The following is a 19,308-nucleotide window of genomic DNA, read 5'->3' on the forward strand; positions in this document are numbered from 1 at the left end:
CTGGCACTTAGCAGGACCCACAGATGTTGGGTATTAATTGGCATAAACAGAATTACACCTATATTTTTAAGCTATATTTACTGGCATTGCAATACATCAGAAGTTGACAGCCACGAAAATCTGTACAAAATGAAAATTTAGATCCCATGTGCAAATAATTTTAGTTATGTAATTAAAAATAAGCTGATTTTAGATATGCAGCTCTTACTACAGTACCTGATACATAACAGGTACATAGAAGTATTTTGTTTTTGTTTTTTTTGCGGTACGCGGGCCTCTCACCGCTGTGGCCTCTCCCGTTGCGGAGCACAGGCTCAGCCGCTCCGCGGCATGTGGGATCCTCCCGAACCGGGGCACAAACCCACATCCCGTGCATTGGCAGGTGGACCCCCAACCACTGCGCCACCAGGGAAGCCCCATAGAAGTATTTTGAATGAAGAAAAACGAAATCAAAACAAATCCTAAACTATGTAGAGTGATGAACAGGAGCATGACATAGAAAAACCTTGGTGAAATAATCAAAAGTGTGCTAAGGTGAAAGTGTGTAGCCTTAAATGCATTCATTATAAATCCAAAGAAAAATCAAGCTAGAGTGAAACAAATACAAAAATATGGAAATTTCCATAAAAGTGGAAAGTAATGAAAGAAAAGCATTGATTAGTAAAACTTAGTAATTGTCAAAGAGCAAAAATATTTCACAATATCTGTATCAGAATAATATGAATCCTAGGATATGACTAGTCTAAATGACCCTTAACGGACCAAACTAACAGTCATATAGGTTACCTTAAAAATGCTATTAAAAATGTAGTCTAGAAAGAGCAGCTGAAACATACCAGACTGCAGTTCACAGTCTCCTCCTCTTGACTAGCTTAGGCTGTGGGATGTAGCGGCAGTCAGCTGAGTACCAATGTGCATAAGGGGAGGGAGGGAGGGACTGGTATTAGAGTATCCCTGCTGGCTCTGGTAAAAAATGACTGACTAGATAAACTCAAGATTCTTTTTGGGTTCAAAATGCTCTAGCTTCTTGAAATTGGCATTTATAGTAAGTGGTGTGTAAAAGCGACTGTCTCTACTTATGTTTTAGCTATAATAAAACTTAGCTTCTCTAACAAACAAAGTTGGTCACTGATCAAAATATGGAAATGACTTTCTTAACACTTACTGTCAAATCTTTAGAAAATGTCCAGATACCTTATATTCACTTCCTTTACTTTTTCATGTTCCTCCTGTGTATCTTCTGGGTTTTTTCCTATACAATATGATCAGAGGAAATAAAAACAAAGTGCAAAGCTATTTTTACTATTTTTAAAATTTCAAACTCTTTTCAAAATTAAAATATTTTAAACAGCTGTAGCTTTTACTTTTAAAAATTCCTGTTTATCACCAAGGTGGTTGGGTTTTGGGTACAATTCCCAATTTTTCACAGTGAAACATCACTATAATGCTTCTCCTATAATTTAATGATTGCAAATTAGTGGACTTGAAAGTCAGCATTTGCTGGCACAGCCTGTTTGTTTACAATCATTTTGTATTCATGTCTGCAGGGTTTGCCAGTACTTGTCAAAGCCAAATCCAATAAAAAAATTGGTCTTTGCCCTAAAAAAAAGAAAAAAGAAAAAGTCAGCATTATTTAAGGTATGAGAGTCTACAAGTGGAATGTGATTGAAACTGTTGAATAATACCTAAGAAAATAGAAGTACCCCAAGTAATCAATGTCTCGGTCTTGTGTTCAAGAGAATTATTTGTGGCTTAGATTGGGTATGTGTTATGAGAAAATTCTTCCAGATAAGAATAAAAGAATAAATCTAACCTTCCACTGCTGAACTTTGACTAGAAACTGGGGGTTTTAGACTTCAGATAAAACAAAGTCCCTAACTCTGTCATCTGTGTACCAGTCTTGAGAAAAACCTGTTTTCTGTTTATGCCTTATTGTCAAGGATGTGCCTCATTTTGGGATTGATATTTGCTTTATCTTGTCTTTTCTAAATATTGATAAGAGAACTGCATAAAGGTCATTTTGGATATTTAATTAGATTTATAATAGGGTACAACTGAAAATTTCATTTTCAATGCTTAAATTTAGTTTTTAAGAAGGATTGGTAATAGAAATTGCTGTTATGAAACAGCGTTGAAGAAATTACTTCTGATCATAGTGCATCATTTAATTGCTCTTATTATTAAACCAAAAACTATGGAGGTCAGATCTAAAATAAAACGAACACCTGAAAACTTTCCATTAAGTTCAAACAGATATTGGAGATCAATTAAAAGTTCATCTTTCACATTCTGACTTGGACTTTGATTAGGAAATATGACTTGGAAATATGGTCTTTATGAGCTCTACTTTTTAGCTTTTGGGTTCTGAAATTGTCAGCATTGGATTTCATGATGTTTATTACAACCTTGAGGTTGCTGAAGTCTGAAGCAAGGGTTTTCTTTCATCAGCTCTCCATACCTGATGCTTAGTTGAAGGTCACTCATCAGCTTGGCAATGGAATGCTTTACTCTGGTGCTGATTTTGATTTCAAAACTATACCCTCTTAGAACATTGATGGATTTTCTAATGAGGCAAAAATAGAAAACCAGAACACTTTCTGTAGCACAGATGTTTTGCTTTATATGCTTAGAGAATACATGGTTGGTTATGCCCAAGTTTGGGTTACTCAGAAATGATCCAGGAGGGGAAGAAAAGTTAAAGATGATCAGAATCCTAAGTTCTGAGGGTGTTTGCCTTCAGGTCAGCAGCATCAAAGGAAGTTTCAAAGTAAGTGACCCTTTCTTAAAATTTGAACCTTCTTGTCCTTTTCACCTAGAAACTATTATCTTAGCTTCTTTTATCTTTCCCTTTAGATGATAGAAGATGTTTTGGGAGAAGGGTCAGTCTCTGCCAGTCGATTTAGTAGGTGGTTCTCTAACCCGAGCCGATCAGGAAGCCGATCCAGCAGTCTTGGGTCAACACCACATGAAGAGCTGGAGAGACTTGCAGGTAAAATTGCTTCAGGTTCTGGTCTTAATGTAGACTTGAGCTTTCCCTGATATGGTTCATTTTGTCTTCATTAGTCAGGGGTCCATTAAAGGGTTTCTGGATACTGAAAAAACCCTTCAATTGGTGTCCTTTTAATACTGTTGAAGATATGTTTCTGTGCTTTATTGGGACCAATTAATTATGAATATATTTACTTGCAATACTAGGTCTGGAACAAGCCATCCTCTCTCCTGGACAGAACTCGGGGAATTATTTTGCTCCTATACCATTAGAAGACCATGCTGAAAATAAAGTGGATATTCTAGAAATGCTACAGAAAGCCAAAGTGGATTTAAAACCTCTCCTTTCCAGCCTTTCTGCAAATAAAGAAAAGCTTAAAGAGAGCTGTAAGTTTTTATTAGAGTCTGCTTTAGATATTTGAAACATTTGGATGCTCTGTCTTAATGGCAGAATTGGTTCTAACAGACTGCTATCTCATCAAAAGTCAGATAATGGTGGGTTTTGTTTAATGTTCTTCAAAAAAACTTTTTATCAAACAGTACCACCTCTTTGAGAATCTGGTAGTCACTGGGTCACAAGCTCCATGGTAAGAACTTTTCTTCTAAGTCCTCCTTACCTGGAGCCTGAGTATAACACTCCCGTGAATGTTGTAGTCCTCTCGAGCATAACTTGGCAGCTCCTCACACCTCTGCCCCAGTCTGCCATGTTCTTGCTTAGGTTATTAAGCCCTCAACATACAACCTTCGTGATATATTAACCATAGTGTAGGTAGCACTCTTTCTCATGTTGGGCCATCTGGGATTCCTGTCCCTGGTAATAAGTCTCCAAAAGACTCATTATAAGAAGTCCTCCTGCAGGATCTCAGTGCCTTCAGTTTGTCTGTTTTTGGTGTCAGCCTTTTCTGACCACCTCAATTCAACTGTGAAATAAATTATTTTCACCTTAACCATCATGGTATACAAAGAGAATTCCTACCACATATTCCTTTGCTTCGCTTAACCTGGACTTTTTTCAACCTTTCAGCACATTCAGGGGTTGTGCTTTCAGTGGAAGAGGTAGAAGCAGGGCTCAAGGGCTTGAAGGTGGACCAGCAGGTGAAGAATTCAACTCCCTTTATGGCAGAGCATTTAGAGGAGACCCTGAGTACTGTGACCAGCAATCGACAGCTCAGAAAAGATGGAGATATGACTGCATTCAACAAGCTAGTGAGCACCATGAAGGCAAGTGGGACTTTGCCTTCTCAGCCCAAAGTCAGCGTAAGTATTTGGCACAAACCCCAACCTTTTCTCCTTTTCCCTCTTTCTATTCCACTTCCCACCCAATAAATGGCTTTTAAAAAAGGTATTCCGAGTAAGTTGGAAATTCTTTAGTAGTCAGTTGGTCCTTGCTACTTTTGTGTGTTTTTTAATTATTGCTATACTGTTTGTTACTTGAAAAAGCAGGCTTGTGGTTAATCTGTAGTTACTGTGCATGACAGTACAGCGATTGAAAGATTCAGACATAACTTGCTTATCTTAACTCACGGCTGAAAAAAAAAAGGTGTAAACATACCTTTTGGAATGAGCTCCAGAGAAGGTTTTCAGTTTATTCAGCTACTTAAGTTAAAGTAACTTACCATATTTTTAGAGTAAAATCTTTTCACAACTTCTAATTACTCCCAGATACCTGAGATTACTTGCTTTCTTGATTAGGCAGTTGACAGGTATACATATCATTTGTAAAGTATCTAAGATGAATTTTTCAAGACAGTTGCATTCTGTTAATTTACTAATAAAAAAAAAGCTGTGACTCCAAACTTATAAAACACCTTTAGACATGAAGTTGGGTTACAAGGTGACTGCATGTCAGTAAATGCAGGTGTGTAGCACATACTGGTCTTTGTCATAACACATTTAGAGGGCGCCTCTCAGCCATGGTCTATGTGTTACTGTTGCTAACCCTTGATGATACAAAGTGAAAGGGAAATGGTAAATCTGAATAATAAATAAAAACATAGACTTACTCTAGTTGCTATGTTATAGCAAATTTACCAAACTGAGTTTTGCCTCTTGTTTTTCCTGACACCTTCTTGTCTGAGAGCTATAGGTTAACCATGGGAGAAGTAGCTGTTTCACTGTGCCTTGTACCAGTGGAGGGCAGCTGATTTTTGATGTTTCTTTTCTGACCAGCTGTTAGTGCTAGATCCTAACAGATGCCATTGTTCCTGGCCTACCTACCTGACTCTCTGCCTCTGAAAGGAGGCATCTCAGATAGGTATAAGATAGACTTATTTCTGTGTATCTGACCACACCATGCCAGTAATAGGGGAATGTTCCTTGTAAGCTGCTTTAGATAATTTCCATGCAAAGAATTACTAGATATAAATGCTTTCAAATGAGGACCAGATTACAGGACTGCAAACTATCCTGTTCTGCTTTCTTGTTATTGGGTTGGCCAAAAAGTCCATTTGGGGTTTTCTGTGATTTAACGGAAAAACCCAGACAACCTTCTTGGTCAACCCAGTACCTTTATGTCATGGTGATTACGTGCTGACTACAGTGGTAGGGGTCAAATCTTGTAAGTAGCCACTTTTATTGTAAGTAAAGAAATGGGAGCAGGGGAATTCAAGAGTTTACCTGATGCTTTTGAACATCTTCTTTCAGATATGATTCTAGGGTTTGATATTAACACAGTTGACCCGGAGTTGTGAGGATAACTGGTATGATGTTGGGGTTTCAGTGCTCTGAAATATATCTGGCTTCAGCTGAGGGAATGAGCCTCAAACACACGCATAAAGGAATGGATGATATAATTTAAGGTGCTAGGCAAAGAGTAACACAAACTCAACCTAGAAAAGAAAGCAACAAGAAAATAATGTAATAAGTGCACCGGGCATTATCCCAAAATATTACTTGATTTGCATATTGTTGTTTAAGTCATGGAATTCTTCCAAGCTTTTAGTTACTGTGACTGTGTTATGTATACTGTTTCTGATCTGCCTCTGTTTTGGTTCAATCATATTGTTTATCCCCAAAATAGGACATGTTGGTTCAGTCTAAACTCTATTTCAAATTAAATTGTAGACACTATCCTCCAAATATAGTAAGCCATGTAGTATAAAGTTGCCTATTTATTTTTTTTTGTTTTTTGGGTTTTTTTAAATAAATTTATTTATTTTATTTATTTACTTTTGGCTGTGTTGGGTCTTCGTTGCTGGGCGCGGGCTTTCTCTAGTTGCGGCGAGCGGGGGCTACTTTCCGTTGCGGTGCACGGGCTTCTCATTGCGGTGGCTTCTCTTGTTGTGGAGCACAGGCTGTAGGCGCACAGGCTTCAGTAGTTGTGGCACGCAGGCTCAGTAGTTGTGGCACGCAGGCTCAGTAGTTGTGGCACACAGGCCTGCTCCACGGCATGTGGGATCTTCCCAGAGCAGGGCTCGAACCTGTGTCCCCTGCCTTGGCAGGCGGATTCTTAACCACTGCGCCACCAAGGAAGCCCGCCTATTTGTTTTTGTTAAACGGAATTAAATGACTCTTGAGGAGATCTTATTAAAATCATTTACAGTCAGTTCCAATTCCAAAACCAGCAATGAAACACTTGGATATCTTTGGGCTATCTGTCACTCCCGAGGACATTGCTGTGGACCTTGGCAGTTCCAGCTTGTGGAAGGGAAACTGACAGAGAAAGCACTTCAGGCAGAGCTAAATGGACACAAGGATGTCCTGAAGCACCAGAGGTAATACAAGTTCGATGCAAAATATAACTGCTGCTGCATTAAAAGAGCTAAAAGTGGAGGATATGAATTTTGCCCTGTATATGAGACCCATTTGGAGTAGCTTGTTAAAAAATAATAAAGTTTAAATTTCCTGAAATATGAAACTCTGAAATATCACAATTTTGGCCAAACTCACATGTTGTTACTAGGTTTTTCGTACCATCTATGGTCTATAAATCTTGTTAAAGACAATGGGTAGCAAAGGTTGCCTCAAATTAAAATCTATAGATTATCAAAATTTCCTCCTTGTGCCTTCTCAGTAAGTAAGTGTTCCCCTGTTTCACCATTTTCTTTTCCCCTTCTTTTGGTCACAGTGTTAGAAATAGTAAAATGGACTTAGGGTTACCACAGAAAAGACCTTGTCTGAGGGTCTCTGAGTGGACTTTGCACGTACATGTGAAAATTCTTTCTGTTCCGAGATCTTTGGGACCTGTGTGATGAGAGAGTGGGACAAGTTGATCTGACTTTTCTGTGATATGGACATCATTCTGCTGTTAAGTGCCAACTCCCTGGGGAGTTTTTATGTTTTCTTGTGGTGGTCCCCAATTAATAAGTTTAGTATGTAAGAAGATTAAAACCAGTTTTCCTTTGATTTTTTTAGCGAACGCTTGAAAGCCATTTGATGTCCCCTGCTGAGATTCCAAGCCAGCCTGTCCCTAAGAACATCTTGCAGGTACTTCACAATCTTATACCGAGGCCTTGGAGTCCTGAACAGTAGTCCTCCGAACTGGTTTTGTGTAGTGGTCCACCTTTGGGCCTTAGAGAATGATCCATGTTGCCCGGCAACGAAGGATACGATGTTGCTGCCTGACATAGTTCTGTGTCGCTTGTTAATCTCAATGTGGGGTGGGTAGGTGGCTAAAAAAGATGATGAAGTAAGTGCTTGGTTTCCAGTTTGCAGGTTTGCAATTTCTATGGAAATTTAAAGTATCTAACTTATATTTGTAGCACTAACTTAAAGGAAATGTTGGTAGCTGAACATTCAGAGCAATTTGTTGAATGTACATGTGCCAAGTCCTTTAGTGCAACAGGAGGGAGATTCATCATTGGCAACCTTTGACTAGGAGGAAGAACTAGGTTTGTTCACAAGGATTTGACTTTTCTGCCTTTAGGAACTTCTGGGTCCACCTGTTCAGAGACCTGCTTCTTCCAATCTTCTGAGTGGCCTTATGGGGAGCTTGGAGCCTACGACATCTTTACTGGGCCAAAGAGCACCCTCTCCTCCCTTGTCACAGGTGTTTCAGACGAGAGCAGCCTCAGCAGACTACCTTCGTCCCAGAATACCATCACCAATTGGTAAATGCTTTTGTGCGTAGATGCCTATCTGTTATCATTTCCCCTTCCTTTCCCCTAGGTTATACCTCTCCCTTAAAACTGGCAAAGTCTTTTTCATGGGTATCCTTGAAGAGTTTAAAAAGAAATGTGTTAATTTGTTATGATTTTTTCAGGGGGTGGTAAGGACACAGATGTGGAAGATAGTTTATTATCCAGCTGCCCTTCTAGATAAATAGGTTCATGTTGAAGTTTTGTACTTTTTCTCTTGAGGTTGATCTACATTGGATCCAGCTTTTTAGTCATCTTCCTTATTTTGGGAATTCAATCTAGAAAAGTTAATTTGGCTCCATAGGTTTTTCCTTAATAGAGAAGTCAGAGTAGTGGCTCTCTACCAACCTGGTGAAGTTGTACACGACCAACTGGGAGGTCTTGTGGCTAATTCAGAACATGAATGGAAGAAGCACTTCCAGAAAGCTGTCTTAGCAAAGTGTTGTACACAATCTCAGTGTTCTTGCACCTGCGACCACTTTAGGCTGCTGACTGCTCTGGCCCCTGCCAGTCATACCTTGAGAGGAAGTTTTTGTAATCTTTCCACAATTAGGGAGATATAATGGAAAGAGTATGAACCTCAGAGCACTGGCCTCTGCTTTGGTATCAGCTGGTGTGGTTGCAATGGGCCAAATCACTGGCTAGAAAAGCTATTCTCTCCCAGATAGAGGTCTCGGCTCTGAAAGAAACAAAACTGACAGCTTAGCTGGGAAGATAGATACCAGCAGTTTGAGTCATTAAGTGCTCTGATTGAGGTCCACAGAAGAAGAGAGACATCATCAGCCCAGGAAATCAGTACTTCCTGAAAGAGATGGTGTTCAGCGAGGAGCAGCATGCATTGGTGATAATGCCTCTTGGAGGGACAGGTGCTATCTTGACATGCACTGAATCTTTAACCTTCCCAACAGGTTTCACACCAGGACCACAGCAGCTTCTCGGAGATCCATTCCAAGGCATGCGCAAGCCCATGAGCCCTGTCACAGCCCAGGTCTGGCTGAGCTCTTTCTCAAACTTAATCTGTTGCTTGCTTTTTACCCTTATTGTTGCTTGTGGGATAGAGAATTAAATTGCTGCAATGCTTGGAAGTGGTTTTGAATTATAACTCAAGCTCAGTGAAGGCTAGAAAATTGGTGAAATTATGTCATACTTAATAGCTGAAATTCTGTTCAGTGGATGGCAGCATAGTTTAGTCAGGTTCGCAGTATCTAATTTCTCTCAGCTGCTGCTTAAACATACCTTTCCCAAAAGAGCAAAGAGAGACCTTTGTAGAAAGTGCACTGACTGTCATTCTTCTGCTGACCCCCCTCTGCCACTTCTGTTCAGCAGATGAGCCAGCTAGAATTGCAACAGGCAGCTTTGGAGGGACTGGCCCTGCCACATGACCTTGCAGTGCAGGCAGCAAACTTCTACCAGCCTGGTTTTGGCAAACCACAGGTGGACAGAACCAGAGATGGATTCAGAAACAGGTAAATTATTAATCCTACCCTTGTGGAGATTTGCAAATTAGTTATCCATAGTATAACTTCTGTTTTACACACTGATATATTATACAATATATGGTGACAGTTCCATCTCCTGAATGTTCAGTAGAGGAAATCGTATGATTGAATTCTAGTGCAGGGGCATAGGCTTTTCATCCTATATAATTTTATTTATATTTTTCATTTAGCGGATTCGTTTTTACAGATGTAGCTAGCATAGCTACTTATTTGCAGTTATGCTTATGAAATGATGAAAAGTAAAACTACACCTAGCTTCCTCCCCCTCAGATTCCTTGTTGAGTATCAAACTGTGCCTTGATTCAGGTTTGTTGGTCAGAGCTGTTAACAAATGATGACTGACTTCACTCTCCTCCCATTCTCTCCACTAGTTTCAACAAGTAGTGAAATGAAATGAACCATAAGTTGGGGAGGAAAGGGTAGCAGTATTGTTTTTTATTGTAAAATAAAATAAGCAGAAAACTGCATGAAGCAAATGTATGGCTTATTGTAAGGTAAACTCTTGTTAGCTACCCAGAAGCCCTCCTTGTGCCTTATCCCGATAATACCCCTTTTCTCCAGAAGTGACCATTGTCCAGTCTTTAAAAGTAATCACCACCTTCGTATTTTTAGTTTTATCACCAAAATATGCATCCTTGAACACTGTACTCCTGCCCCATATAGTATTTGGTACTTAAGCTGTATTTGTTTTGATGTGATTATTAAAATTGCTGTCTCAGTGTCTTCCTTTAGCTGGTTTTGTATGTTGAAACTTTCAGAAAACATTGGGACCAGTAAGTACCCCATTCCCTTGCATAAATGTGTCTGATCTATAGCCCTCAGCCTAAACAGAGAGCTCAGGACTGGTCTGCCAAGCCCCTTCACTGGACTTCTCTCTACAATGTAACGATTTGTTGACCTTCAAAGCACTTTTGATATCCACAATTTAATTTGCTCTTGGCAACAACTCTGTGAGGTAGATGGGGTAAAGAACTGCATTTTACAGATACAGAAACTTAGGTTTTTAAAATGTGACTTACTTGAAGCTAGGAGGTAGATCCAAGTCACTGTCAGTGGAGCCTTCAATTTTTAGATCAAATGGCAGGCCTTCCCTGAATACCCTGTACACAATTGTGTCCCCCAACAGATATGGTTTCTCCTTGCCTTGCTTTATTTTTTTATTGAACCTGTCACCTTCTAGCATATTTTTTTTTCTGTCTCCCTGCCCATAGTAACCCTTCTATCCTGCAAACACAAGAATGTAATGAAGCCAGAGATTTTTGTTTTGTTTACTGCTGTATCCCCAGCACCTAGAACAGTGTCTAGCACATAGTAGGTGCTTAAATATGTTTATCAGAAGGAATAAATGATAGGTCGTGCAGAACCACCAGATTGGAGGTTACCTCTTAGTCACCCAGAGTACTACTGTCTCTCTCTCCCCTTGTCGTCATACTCATAGAGTCTCAGGGTGGCAGCACTGGGGCTTACCTGGTACAGACTGGAAAGAAGCCATGAGTTTAGGATTCCCATCTGCTTATGAGTCAGAGAACTTCCAGAATCATTGACTGTACTTGGAGCTTTGGCCTTTGCAGAACAAGGTCTGACATGGCTGAAATGCCGTGAAGCTTTGATTAGCCAGTGAACTCACATAGTTCATTCTTCTCTCAGCCTGTTTATGTCATCATCAACTGTTTCCTGTTTTCTTCCAAGTTAAGAGAGAATAAGTAGGATGTCTGGGGAGAGAAGGGAAGTCTGCTCTTTTAAACTTTATAAGGGAAGCCTGGGACCAACCCTGTGTGTAGACCAGGAGTAGCGGGGAATGCTTCATGTAACTGGGTCCTAAAATAGCTCAAAGTCTTGGTGCTCTATTTGACTTGAATCAGTGTCTCACAGAGCCTCAGTTCTATGCCAGGCACTGTACTACTCAGTGTTGCTCCCTACCTTCTGGAGCACAGCCTGCCCTACAGAATAAAGGCCCTCCCTAGCCTACCTCACTGGAATAGTCAGCAAGTAAACTACACACTAGCGCTGGATAACCCTACATTCCCAAGGCCTTCCTGAGTCCCTGTACCTGTTCCTTCTACCTGAATCATTGTTCTCCGTCTGTAGTTTATCATTGGCACACTCAATGCAGCGCCTTCCAAGAGAAGCTTTTGCAAAGTCCCTGCATTGTAGGGGTATCCTCTCATTCCTTCTACCCCTCATTTTCCCATTGTACTTTGTTGGTACCCTAATATTGACATTCCTTGTTTGCCCTAGGTTAGTAAGTATCTCCCCTAGATGAGAGTTCTTGCAAGGCACGGGACCATGTATCATTAAGCTTTTGTCTTTCCTCAGAACTTAGCACATGGTTTTGCATATGTTAGACACTTATTAAATGCTTGGGAAATTGAATTGAAGAAAGGAAATGGGATGCTTCCTAGGCTGGCCTTGAGTTTTATGTGGTTTTAGAACTTGGAGTTTGAGCAGCTTGGGGCTCACACTGATAATTGGTTTGTTCACAGGCAACCGCGAGTGACCAAGTCACCAGCACCTGTGCACGGAGGGAATTCCTCTTCCCCTGCCCCAGCCGCCTCCATCACAAGCATGGTCAGTGACCTTTGCCTTTGTGAATGACTCCTAGGCTTCTCCCTGTTTGGTTGTGCCTATGTTGGATCACTGTGTACCCCAAAATGTCCTTGAGTGCCTTTCACAGGAGTCAGTGATTTAATAGACTTTTATGCCTGCCTATTTATTAGGCCCTCCCCTCTCAGGATACAGTCTAACTCAGGATTCTAAGTTCTAGTGAAGCCCCTACCTTGGGGAAAGTGTGTTCCAGGAGATAGACAAGTAAGGGCCAGTGCATACAGCGTGGTGTGATATGTTCAAACAAATGAAGAATTGGAGTGGGGAGCAGGGGAGGACAGGGGTAAGGATAGGAGGTGAGGTGACTGGGCTTGGAGCATGGGAAGTCCAGAGAAACATGGTGGGAGTTCACGAATTCAGATTCAGGTCTCAATACAAGTTAAGGCTGGGATAGAGAGGTTTGCTTACTTGTGGTGACAAGTCAAGTTTTACAGCCGACTCGTGTACCAGCATTATTTACCTTTTTTAGGTTTCATCCCCCCACAGACCTTTATCACCTAGTCAAAGCTGATAAGGGTAAAAGACTATTGCTCTGTACTTCAGGACCTCAAGTGGGTCTTTGCACTAAGCACCCTGAAGGCAGGATCTAAGAGCTTTTCTGTTCATAATTCATGCCCCGTCTCCTGTCATCAAGGATTTGGGATTGTTTAATGAGAAAAGTTGCATGCATAATAAAATCATCAATGTAAAAGTAGGCAATAAAGAGGTGGGAAGAAATGACCCCAAATAGTGAGTACTGGTGGCTGAGGAGACCTTTAAGAACATAATTATGGATTTTCTGGTAACCAGGTTAAGATGGGAAACACTACAAGTATAGAGAAATTTAGGTTCTGTGGTTGTCGCTGAAATGTCCTTTCCTAGCTGGGAGGGCTGCTGTTGCAGGGTATACTTCTGGCCATGTTCTTTCCCCCTTCCCAGCCTAATCCTGAAGCAGAGGCTGCCATAGGCAGATCCCCATCACCGCAGACAGGTAGATTGAAGCTTCTGTGCTTCAACTACCTTTATGCTAGAGCTAAATCTATGTTTTGATGAAATTGTGAGCATGGGATGGTGCACTTGGGCCACCGCCTATTTGGCCCATCCTGTTGCTTTTCTTCCAGCAGCTAGAGACCAGACGTTGGAGTTGGCCTCTGCCACATGTAGCCAGAAGGGGACTCTTCAGCTTCAGTAGTTTGGCCAGTTGATTAGGAAAGGCATTTAAAGAATGTGTTAATACTGTTTTTCTCTGCAGCTTTCTCCTTCCTTCACTCCTACCTCAGTGATTCGTAAGATGTACGAGAGCAAAGAGAAAAGCAAGGAGGAGCCAGCATCTGGAAAAGCAGCTCTTGGTGACAGTAAAGAGGACACTCAGAAGCCCAGTGAAGGTACTGCAGAGCTGTTGAGGATGTACTGCCCAATAACGTATGTGACAGAGCATCAGCCTGCAAAGCCCTGGGCAAGACCCCTGGTTGCTTTGGACCACAGTTCTGTGTCTAACAGTGAGAAGGGTTGGACCAGCTCACAGTTACTTAAGCCACTTGAAATTCTGACCAATCTAACAGTGGCAGGCATGAGTGCTGGTATTAGGAAGAACAAGCATTAGTTTAGGATCCTTATTTTGGCTTGAATTATTAGTACATTTATTTGGCAAATTAATAAAAGTTCAACCAGGTTTATTTCTGAAAGGTTCTCTCCAGTCTGTGGAGACTAATCATCTAATAAAACCTGCAGTGGGTGAAGCATATAGGAGGTGTGTGAGAGCCTTTTATAAATATGTAGAAAATGTAAGAGGTTTTTAGGGGTTGCACAGTTGGGATTTTAAGGACATAGTGAAACAGATTCTAATGAGTGAGGTTTACATAGGTCTAGAGTATTGGTCTGAGAGCTTTTTGCCTGTGAGAAAGCTTCTGAGAAAAAAAGAAAAAAGAAATCCTGTTGGTCCTACTAAAAGGCAGTTCAGATTCCTTCACCAGACTATAATTACTCTTTAAGCTTTCTGTTGTGATGGATTTGCATAATTTTACTCACTTGATTTTCCCCTTAGACTAAAAAGCATGTTAATCCCAAGCAGCTGACTAGGATAGGACTAGCTCCCACACAGATGCAGACCACAGGCATATGGGCAGACCAGGGTGCCCAACTGAGTTAGACCACCAGACCTGATATGCCAGGCTTGCTTGCCCATAGCTATTCCTGGATTGGGAAGGTTGTAAGAACAAAGATGTGGGCTTCTTAAAAGTTATCTCATTTACAACTTCAGAGTCTTTGGTTTTTTAGAGTGTAGCAAAAATAAACTCTTGCAGCAAGGTGTTGGAAGACTGGAAAACTTGGGGTCTGCTCCCAGGTCTGTCCTTAACTACCCATGACCTTGACTAGGCCTGTTCATAAGGCCAAACGATGGTCCCTACGATGCAATCCTCTAATCTGTTGAGGGGATCAAATAAGGATTGTGAGCTTTCTAAGAAATGAGTTACTGGATCATTGGGAGGACAATGTGTTTGAGAAAAGTTTGCCAATACCAAAATATTCTCTTTCTGGATCCTTACAGAGAACCTCCTGTCATCCAGCTCTGTGCCCACTGCTGATCGAGACTCTTCTCCCACTACAAATCCCAAACTATCAACCCTACAGCGGTTTTCATGTTCCACCCCACTATCACAGACCAGTCGTTACACCAAAGAACAAGATTATCGACCTAAAGCAACTGGGAGAAAAACACCCACCTTGGCATCCCCAGTTCCAGGAACACCTTTTCTCCGCCCTGTGCACCAAGTCCCCCTTGTCCCCCATGTCCCCATCGTTCGGCCTGCTCACCAGCTTCACCCAGGGTTGGTCCAAAGGATGCTGGCCCAGGGAGTACATCCACAGCATCTTCCAAGTTTGCTCCAAGCTGGTGAGTTTCTGACCTGGCATGATGCCAGTTGCTAGAACTGATGGTTTTCATCCCTAAAAAGATGTTACTAGGTTTTTTTCCATTTTAACCAGTGGGTCCAATCTGATCTATTCCTTAGTCGATTAAAAGATTAGGAACCTAGCATTGAGCATTCTTCATTCTTAATAAACTTTCTGATTAGCAAAACTGTATAGTCAGGCTTGAAAATTTCCAGGTAGATTATTTCTCACCAGTTTCTTCTTTCTGCCCAATAGGTGTGCTTCCTCCTGGGATGGACCTGACTCATTTACAGGGACTATCTGGCCCAATCCTGGGTCAACCCTTTTACCCTTTACCTGCCACTAGTCACCCTCTCCTAAACCCTCGTCCTGGGACACCTCTGCATCTGGCAATGATGCAACAGCAGCTACAGCGCTCAGGTAAGTTCAGAAATGGGCCAGATGAGCTGAGGATGGGCTCAGGCTCAAAGTTTTTGAACCAGTTTCCAGTGAAGGGGATAAAATGACACTGACCATTCACCCTAGCAAGACTGGGATAAGGGTATAATCAGAGAATAGGATGAAGTAAACCGACCTCTGTGGGATTTGGAATTCCTGTGAAGACAGTGGGAGAGCCAGGTGTGCTCTGGCTTTTTTTTTTTTTTTCTTTTGTCCCTTTGCCTCTTAGGAGAGGAGGCTGAGAATCCTCACAGATTCAGCATAGGGACTGCCGAGAGTAGATGCTCTCTCGCCAGCTTATGTCATTGCTTCTGCTTGTCTTGGGAAGTAGTGGGCATGTCATCTAGGATGGGCTCTCAATATGGATTGCTTCTGAATAGCTCAGCTTTCTAAGGTACTGTCTTCTGGCATTTTGCAAAGGAATTTCCTAAAGAAGCCTAGAATCAATCACGTGGTAAAGAATTCTGTTTGGAGTTTCATGGACAGGATTTGAGTGAAGCAGGGTCTGCTAGAGAACTACTTCCCCTCCTTGTGCTCTGAATGATAACGTTCTTATCGCCACAGTTCTTCATCCTCCAGGGTCTGGTTCCCAGGCAGCTGCTGTTAGCGTTCAGACGACGCCTCAGAATGTGCCCAGCCGGTCAGGCCTGCCTCATGTGCACTCCCAACTAGAGCACCGCCCCAGCCAGAGGAGCAGCTCCCCCGTGGGCCTTGCCAAATGGTTTGGCTCAGATGTGCTACAGCAGCCCCTGCCCTCCATGCCCGCCAAAGTCATCAGTGTAGATGAACTGGAGTACCGACAATGAGCAGGGCAGCAGGCTTGTCTAAGCCTGGACCTTTTGGTGGCACCCTGGTCAGGACTCTGCTTCCTCATCTCATGTTGGTTTATGGGCTTTTACTTTGTAGCACTCTGTGCGAAGCTGTTGAAGGGCACCTAGGCACCTGGTGGTGTCTGCATTATGATGGAAGGAACTTATTAACCAATCGAGTGGAGGCTACATGGTCTGAATACAGGATGCAGTGTTGTCAGTCCTGAATACAGGAAACAGTCTTTTTTTGTAAGATATGTGAATGAAGTGTTGGTGTCTTCACCAAAAGGTGGCACCTTAAGGGTTCTGAGGAAATAAATGTATAGACCCTTATGTACAGACCTGTGTATAAACAACTTTTGTACATACATATAGGATAGCTTTTTTGAACTTATACAGCTGTACATAAAAGTAGCTGATATTAGTTAAGCCTGTGTCAACAGTTTGGATTTTTTTTCACTTGTACATTTGGGACTTTTTCTTTTGGTTGATTAAAGTTGCATATGCTAAGTGTGTGAATGAAGTGAATGGCACTGTTGTGTTTATTTCTTCCTGAATCCCTTCCTCTTCACTAGGTTCTTTGAGGGAAATTATCTTAAGTTTTTTCTTTAGAACTCATGGAATTGAACTCTGATTTGGGAGAAGGAAACTATGGCCCTCTTTCTTGAGCCTTAAAGACCCCAATGGGCCAGTTCAGGCTGGGCTGACCTGATTGTGGCTAATACCAGATGATGGTGTGCAATTTCTAAAATTAAACCCACCTAGTGAAAACTATTTGTTTATTGGGGTAAAAGTCAGCGGTTTGTTGCCTTCCTGTTCTCCAGGTCAAAGTCCCCTATAGGGAAAAATGGGGCCTTAGAGTTCTGATTCAATCCATAAATTTTTTCCATATAAAACTTCCCTCAAGACTCTGGTGCCTGTGTTAACTGATTTCTTGTGTGCTCTACCTCATTCCTCAACTCACAATTATTTTAATTATTCATCTTAACTACATGCACAACATTGGAGAAAAGGATTCTACTATAATACTCTAACTATGGCCTCAAGTCCCCTTTCCTCACTTAAGGTTTTTTAGTCCCACCAATCTGAGGTGACAGATCTTCTTGGTTTGTCACCCAGTATCTCGATAACTCACCCAGTATCTCGATACTTGTCTATTTAGGGTCATCAAAGCTACTTTGACTTCATACTAGAGGGTCAAATAATGAGGCCATTCTCTGATTCACAGGTGAAATGAGCAAGATGGGTGGATTTTGAGTACAAGGGTGAAAAACAGCCTCAGTGTTAAGGGTGCAGCCTATAAACCTGGAGCTGCCCACCCTGCCCTATATTCTTCCAGGAACACAAGAAAGCAGGTTGCTTTTCAACCAAACCTGGCTTTGTGGACTGAGCATGAGGTCTGTCTCTTCCTAGTACTTCAACTTCATTAGCCCTCCCTCCCTGCAGTAGGATTTGGTGAGTGATTCTTCAACTTCAGAAATAAGCCCTGTTTAGAATTCTCACAAATGCTTTGTTTCTATAAACAAAAGCTGGAAAACAATCTCAAGTAACAGTGGCAGAACATAGACACCTGAATCTAATTCCATCTTTCCTGTGTGTCCTTTCACCTTCCCTTTCATGTTGAACCAATAGTTAGTAGGTGTAGAGTGGGGAGGATTGGTTTGAAGCTGCCTGTGAGGGCCTCCTTTTCAGACTTAGAAGCTGGTATGACAGAAATGAACAAATGCAGGCACCAAGCAGAGGGCAAAGCCATTAGCCAATAACTGGTGAGATGGAGCCAGAAGGAAATAAAGGAGTGTTGCTAAGAATAGCACAGCAGAAGCTAAACGGCACAAAAACTATTTTGGTGAATGGAAGAGTAGAGGCAAAAGAGGAAGTTAATGCAGTCTTCAGGAGCTAAAAGCCAGATATAGAGTAAGGGCAATGGAAGAGTAGAGGCAAAAGAGGAAGTTAATGCAGTCTTCAAGAGTTAAAAGCCAGATATAGAGTAAGGGCAGGAGGACTTGATGACATGATGTCTCAGCTAACAAGGTATCTTACGTGGAGCAACTTTGGAAAGTCTAGCAGGCATGAAATGAGTTTAGAAGCAATCAAGACTGGAAGGATGTGCAAGGCCTCCTCAAAGTAAAAAGGCAGAGGGCCACAGAGAACCTCGTGGAAGTTAAGGAGGGGGGTCAGGTAGGAAAGAATAGTGCCCCCACCCCCCAAGGAAGCAGTTGAGCAGCCAGTACTTGGCAAGTTAGTAGTAATCAAAAGTAGGGGGAAAAAATGGGAAAGTACAGCTAGGCCTTCTTCCAGGAGACAGCTGTTAAGTATCTTATAAGCCAGGCTCTTAAGATGGAAGGGAGGTCAGGTACACTGGCCTGAATGAAAGAGACAAACTCCAGGAATGAAGATAACTTATTGGAGTAAACTGATTCAATAGTTCTATTCCCTACACAATTGGTTCAAGAATGGGAATGAGATGCAGAGACAAATTGGCTGGGCAGCTTCTAGGAAATGGCTTCCCCAAAAGATAAAGACTCAGCGCTCTTTAGTATCCTCTGGCTACTGATACAAAGCCTGGGACTGAGCAGACATTCTTTGACAGTGAGGGGAGCCAACTGCCCAGCAAAGCCAACAAACTGCAGTGGACAAGAGTAGCTTGATGGAAAGAATCTGGATCCTCAATGACATACCAGCTACCATAAGCCCATCTGAGCTCCAGAAAACTTATGTGAGAGACCAAGTTTTCTTCCATTTCAGCTGGTTAAGTTAGCGTCTGCTATGAAACACAGCTAAAAGCATTCTAACTAGTTAATGGCACAGGACAGTGAGTCTGCTTAGCTGTGCTATAAAAGATTAGGAAAGAAAAATGGAAATTCACAGGAAATTCAAGCCATGCTATGACAGCCAAACAACTCTAGTCTTGGGAGTTCATGAAGAGAAAGCTTTGCGCTATAGGAATAACCCTCCTTGGTGGCCCTACCCCAGGCAGCATTCCTAATACAAGACTGTACCTCTCTCCCAGAACTCCCAAGTCTG

The 19,308-nt window shown here is 41.8% G+C and overlaps 1 protein-coding gene across 7 annotated transcripts in view; it reads left to right on the plus strand.

Annotated features, from left to right (window-relative positions):
* Nucleotides 1-16,807, plus strand: part of EIF4ENIF1 (eukaryotic translation initiation factor 4E nuclear import factor 1) — a 42,441-nt gene extending 25,634 nt beyond the window's left edge. For 5 of the 7 annotated variants that reach the window (XM_030860883.2, XM_030860882.2, XM_030860879.2 and 2 more), the window contains 12 exons: nucleotides 2,854-2,989; nucleotides 3,196-3,375; nucleotides 4,013-4,245; nucleotides 7,342-7,413; nucleotides 7,853-8,036; nucleotides 8,972-9,051; nucleotides 9,387-9,529; nucleotides 12,046-12,130; nucleotides 13,398-13,530; nucleotides 14,694-15,038; nucleotides 15,293-15,457; nucleotides 16,040-16,807. In XM_030860883.2, coding sequence (XP_030716743.1) covers nucleotides 2,854-2,989; nucleotides 3,196-3,375; nucleotides 4,013-4,245; nucleotides 7,342-7,413; nucleotides 7,853-8,036; nucleotides 8,972-9,051; nucleotides 9,387-9,529; nucleotides 12,046-12,130; nucleotides 13,398-13,530; nucleotides 14,694-15,038; nucleotides 15,293-15,457; nucleotides 16,040-16,281 — 1,998 coding nt within the window. In that variant the 3' untranslated portion in view covers nucleotides 16,282-16,807. The remainder of the gene's footprint in view (nucleotides 1-2,853; nucleotides 2,990-3,195; nucleotides 3,376-4,012; nucleotides 4,246-7,341; nucleotides 7,414-7,852; nucleotides 8,037-8,971; nucleotides 9,052-9,386; nucleotides 9,530-12,045; nucleotides 12,131-13,397; nucleotides 13,531-14,693; nucleotides 15,039-15,292; nucleotides 15,458-16,039) is intronic. The other 2 variants (XM_030860881.2, XM_030860880.2) reach the window with 2 other exon arrangements.
* Nucleotides 16,808-19,308: the final 2,501 nt, after the last annotated feature.

The sequence above is a fragment of the Globicephala melas genome, chromosome 13 (genome assembly GCF_963455315.2).
Source record: "Globicephala melas chromosome 13, mGloMel1.2, whole genome shotgun sequence".
NCBI classification, from domain to species: domain Eukaryota; kingdom Metazoa; phylum Chordata; class Mammalia; order Artiodactyla; family Delphinidae; genus Globicephala; species Globicephala melas.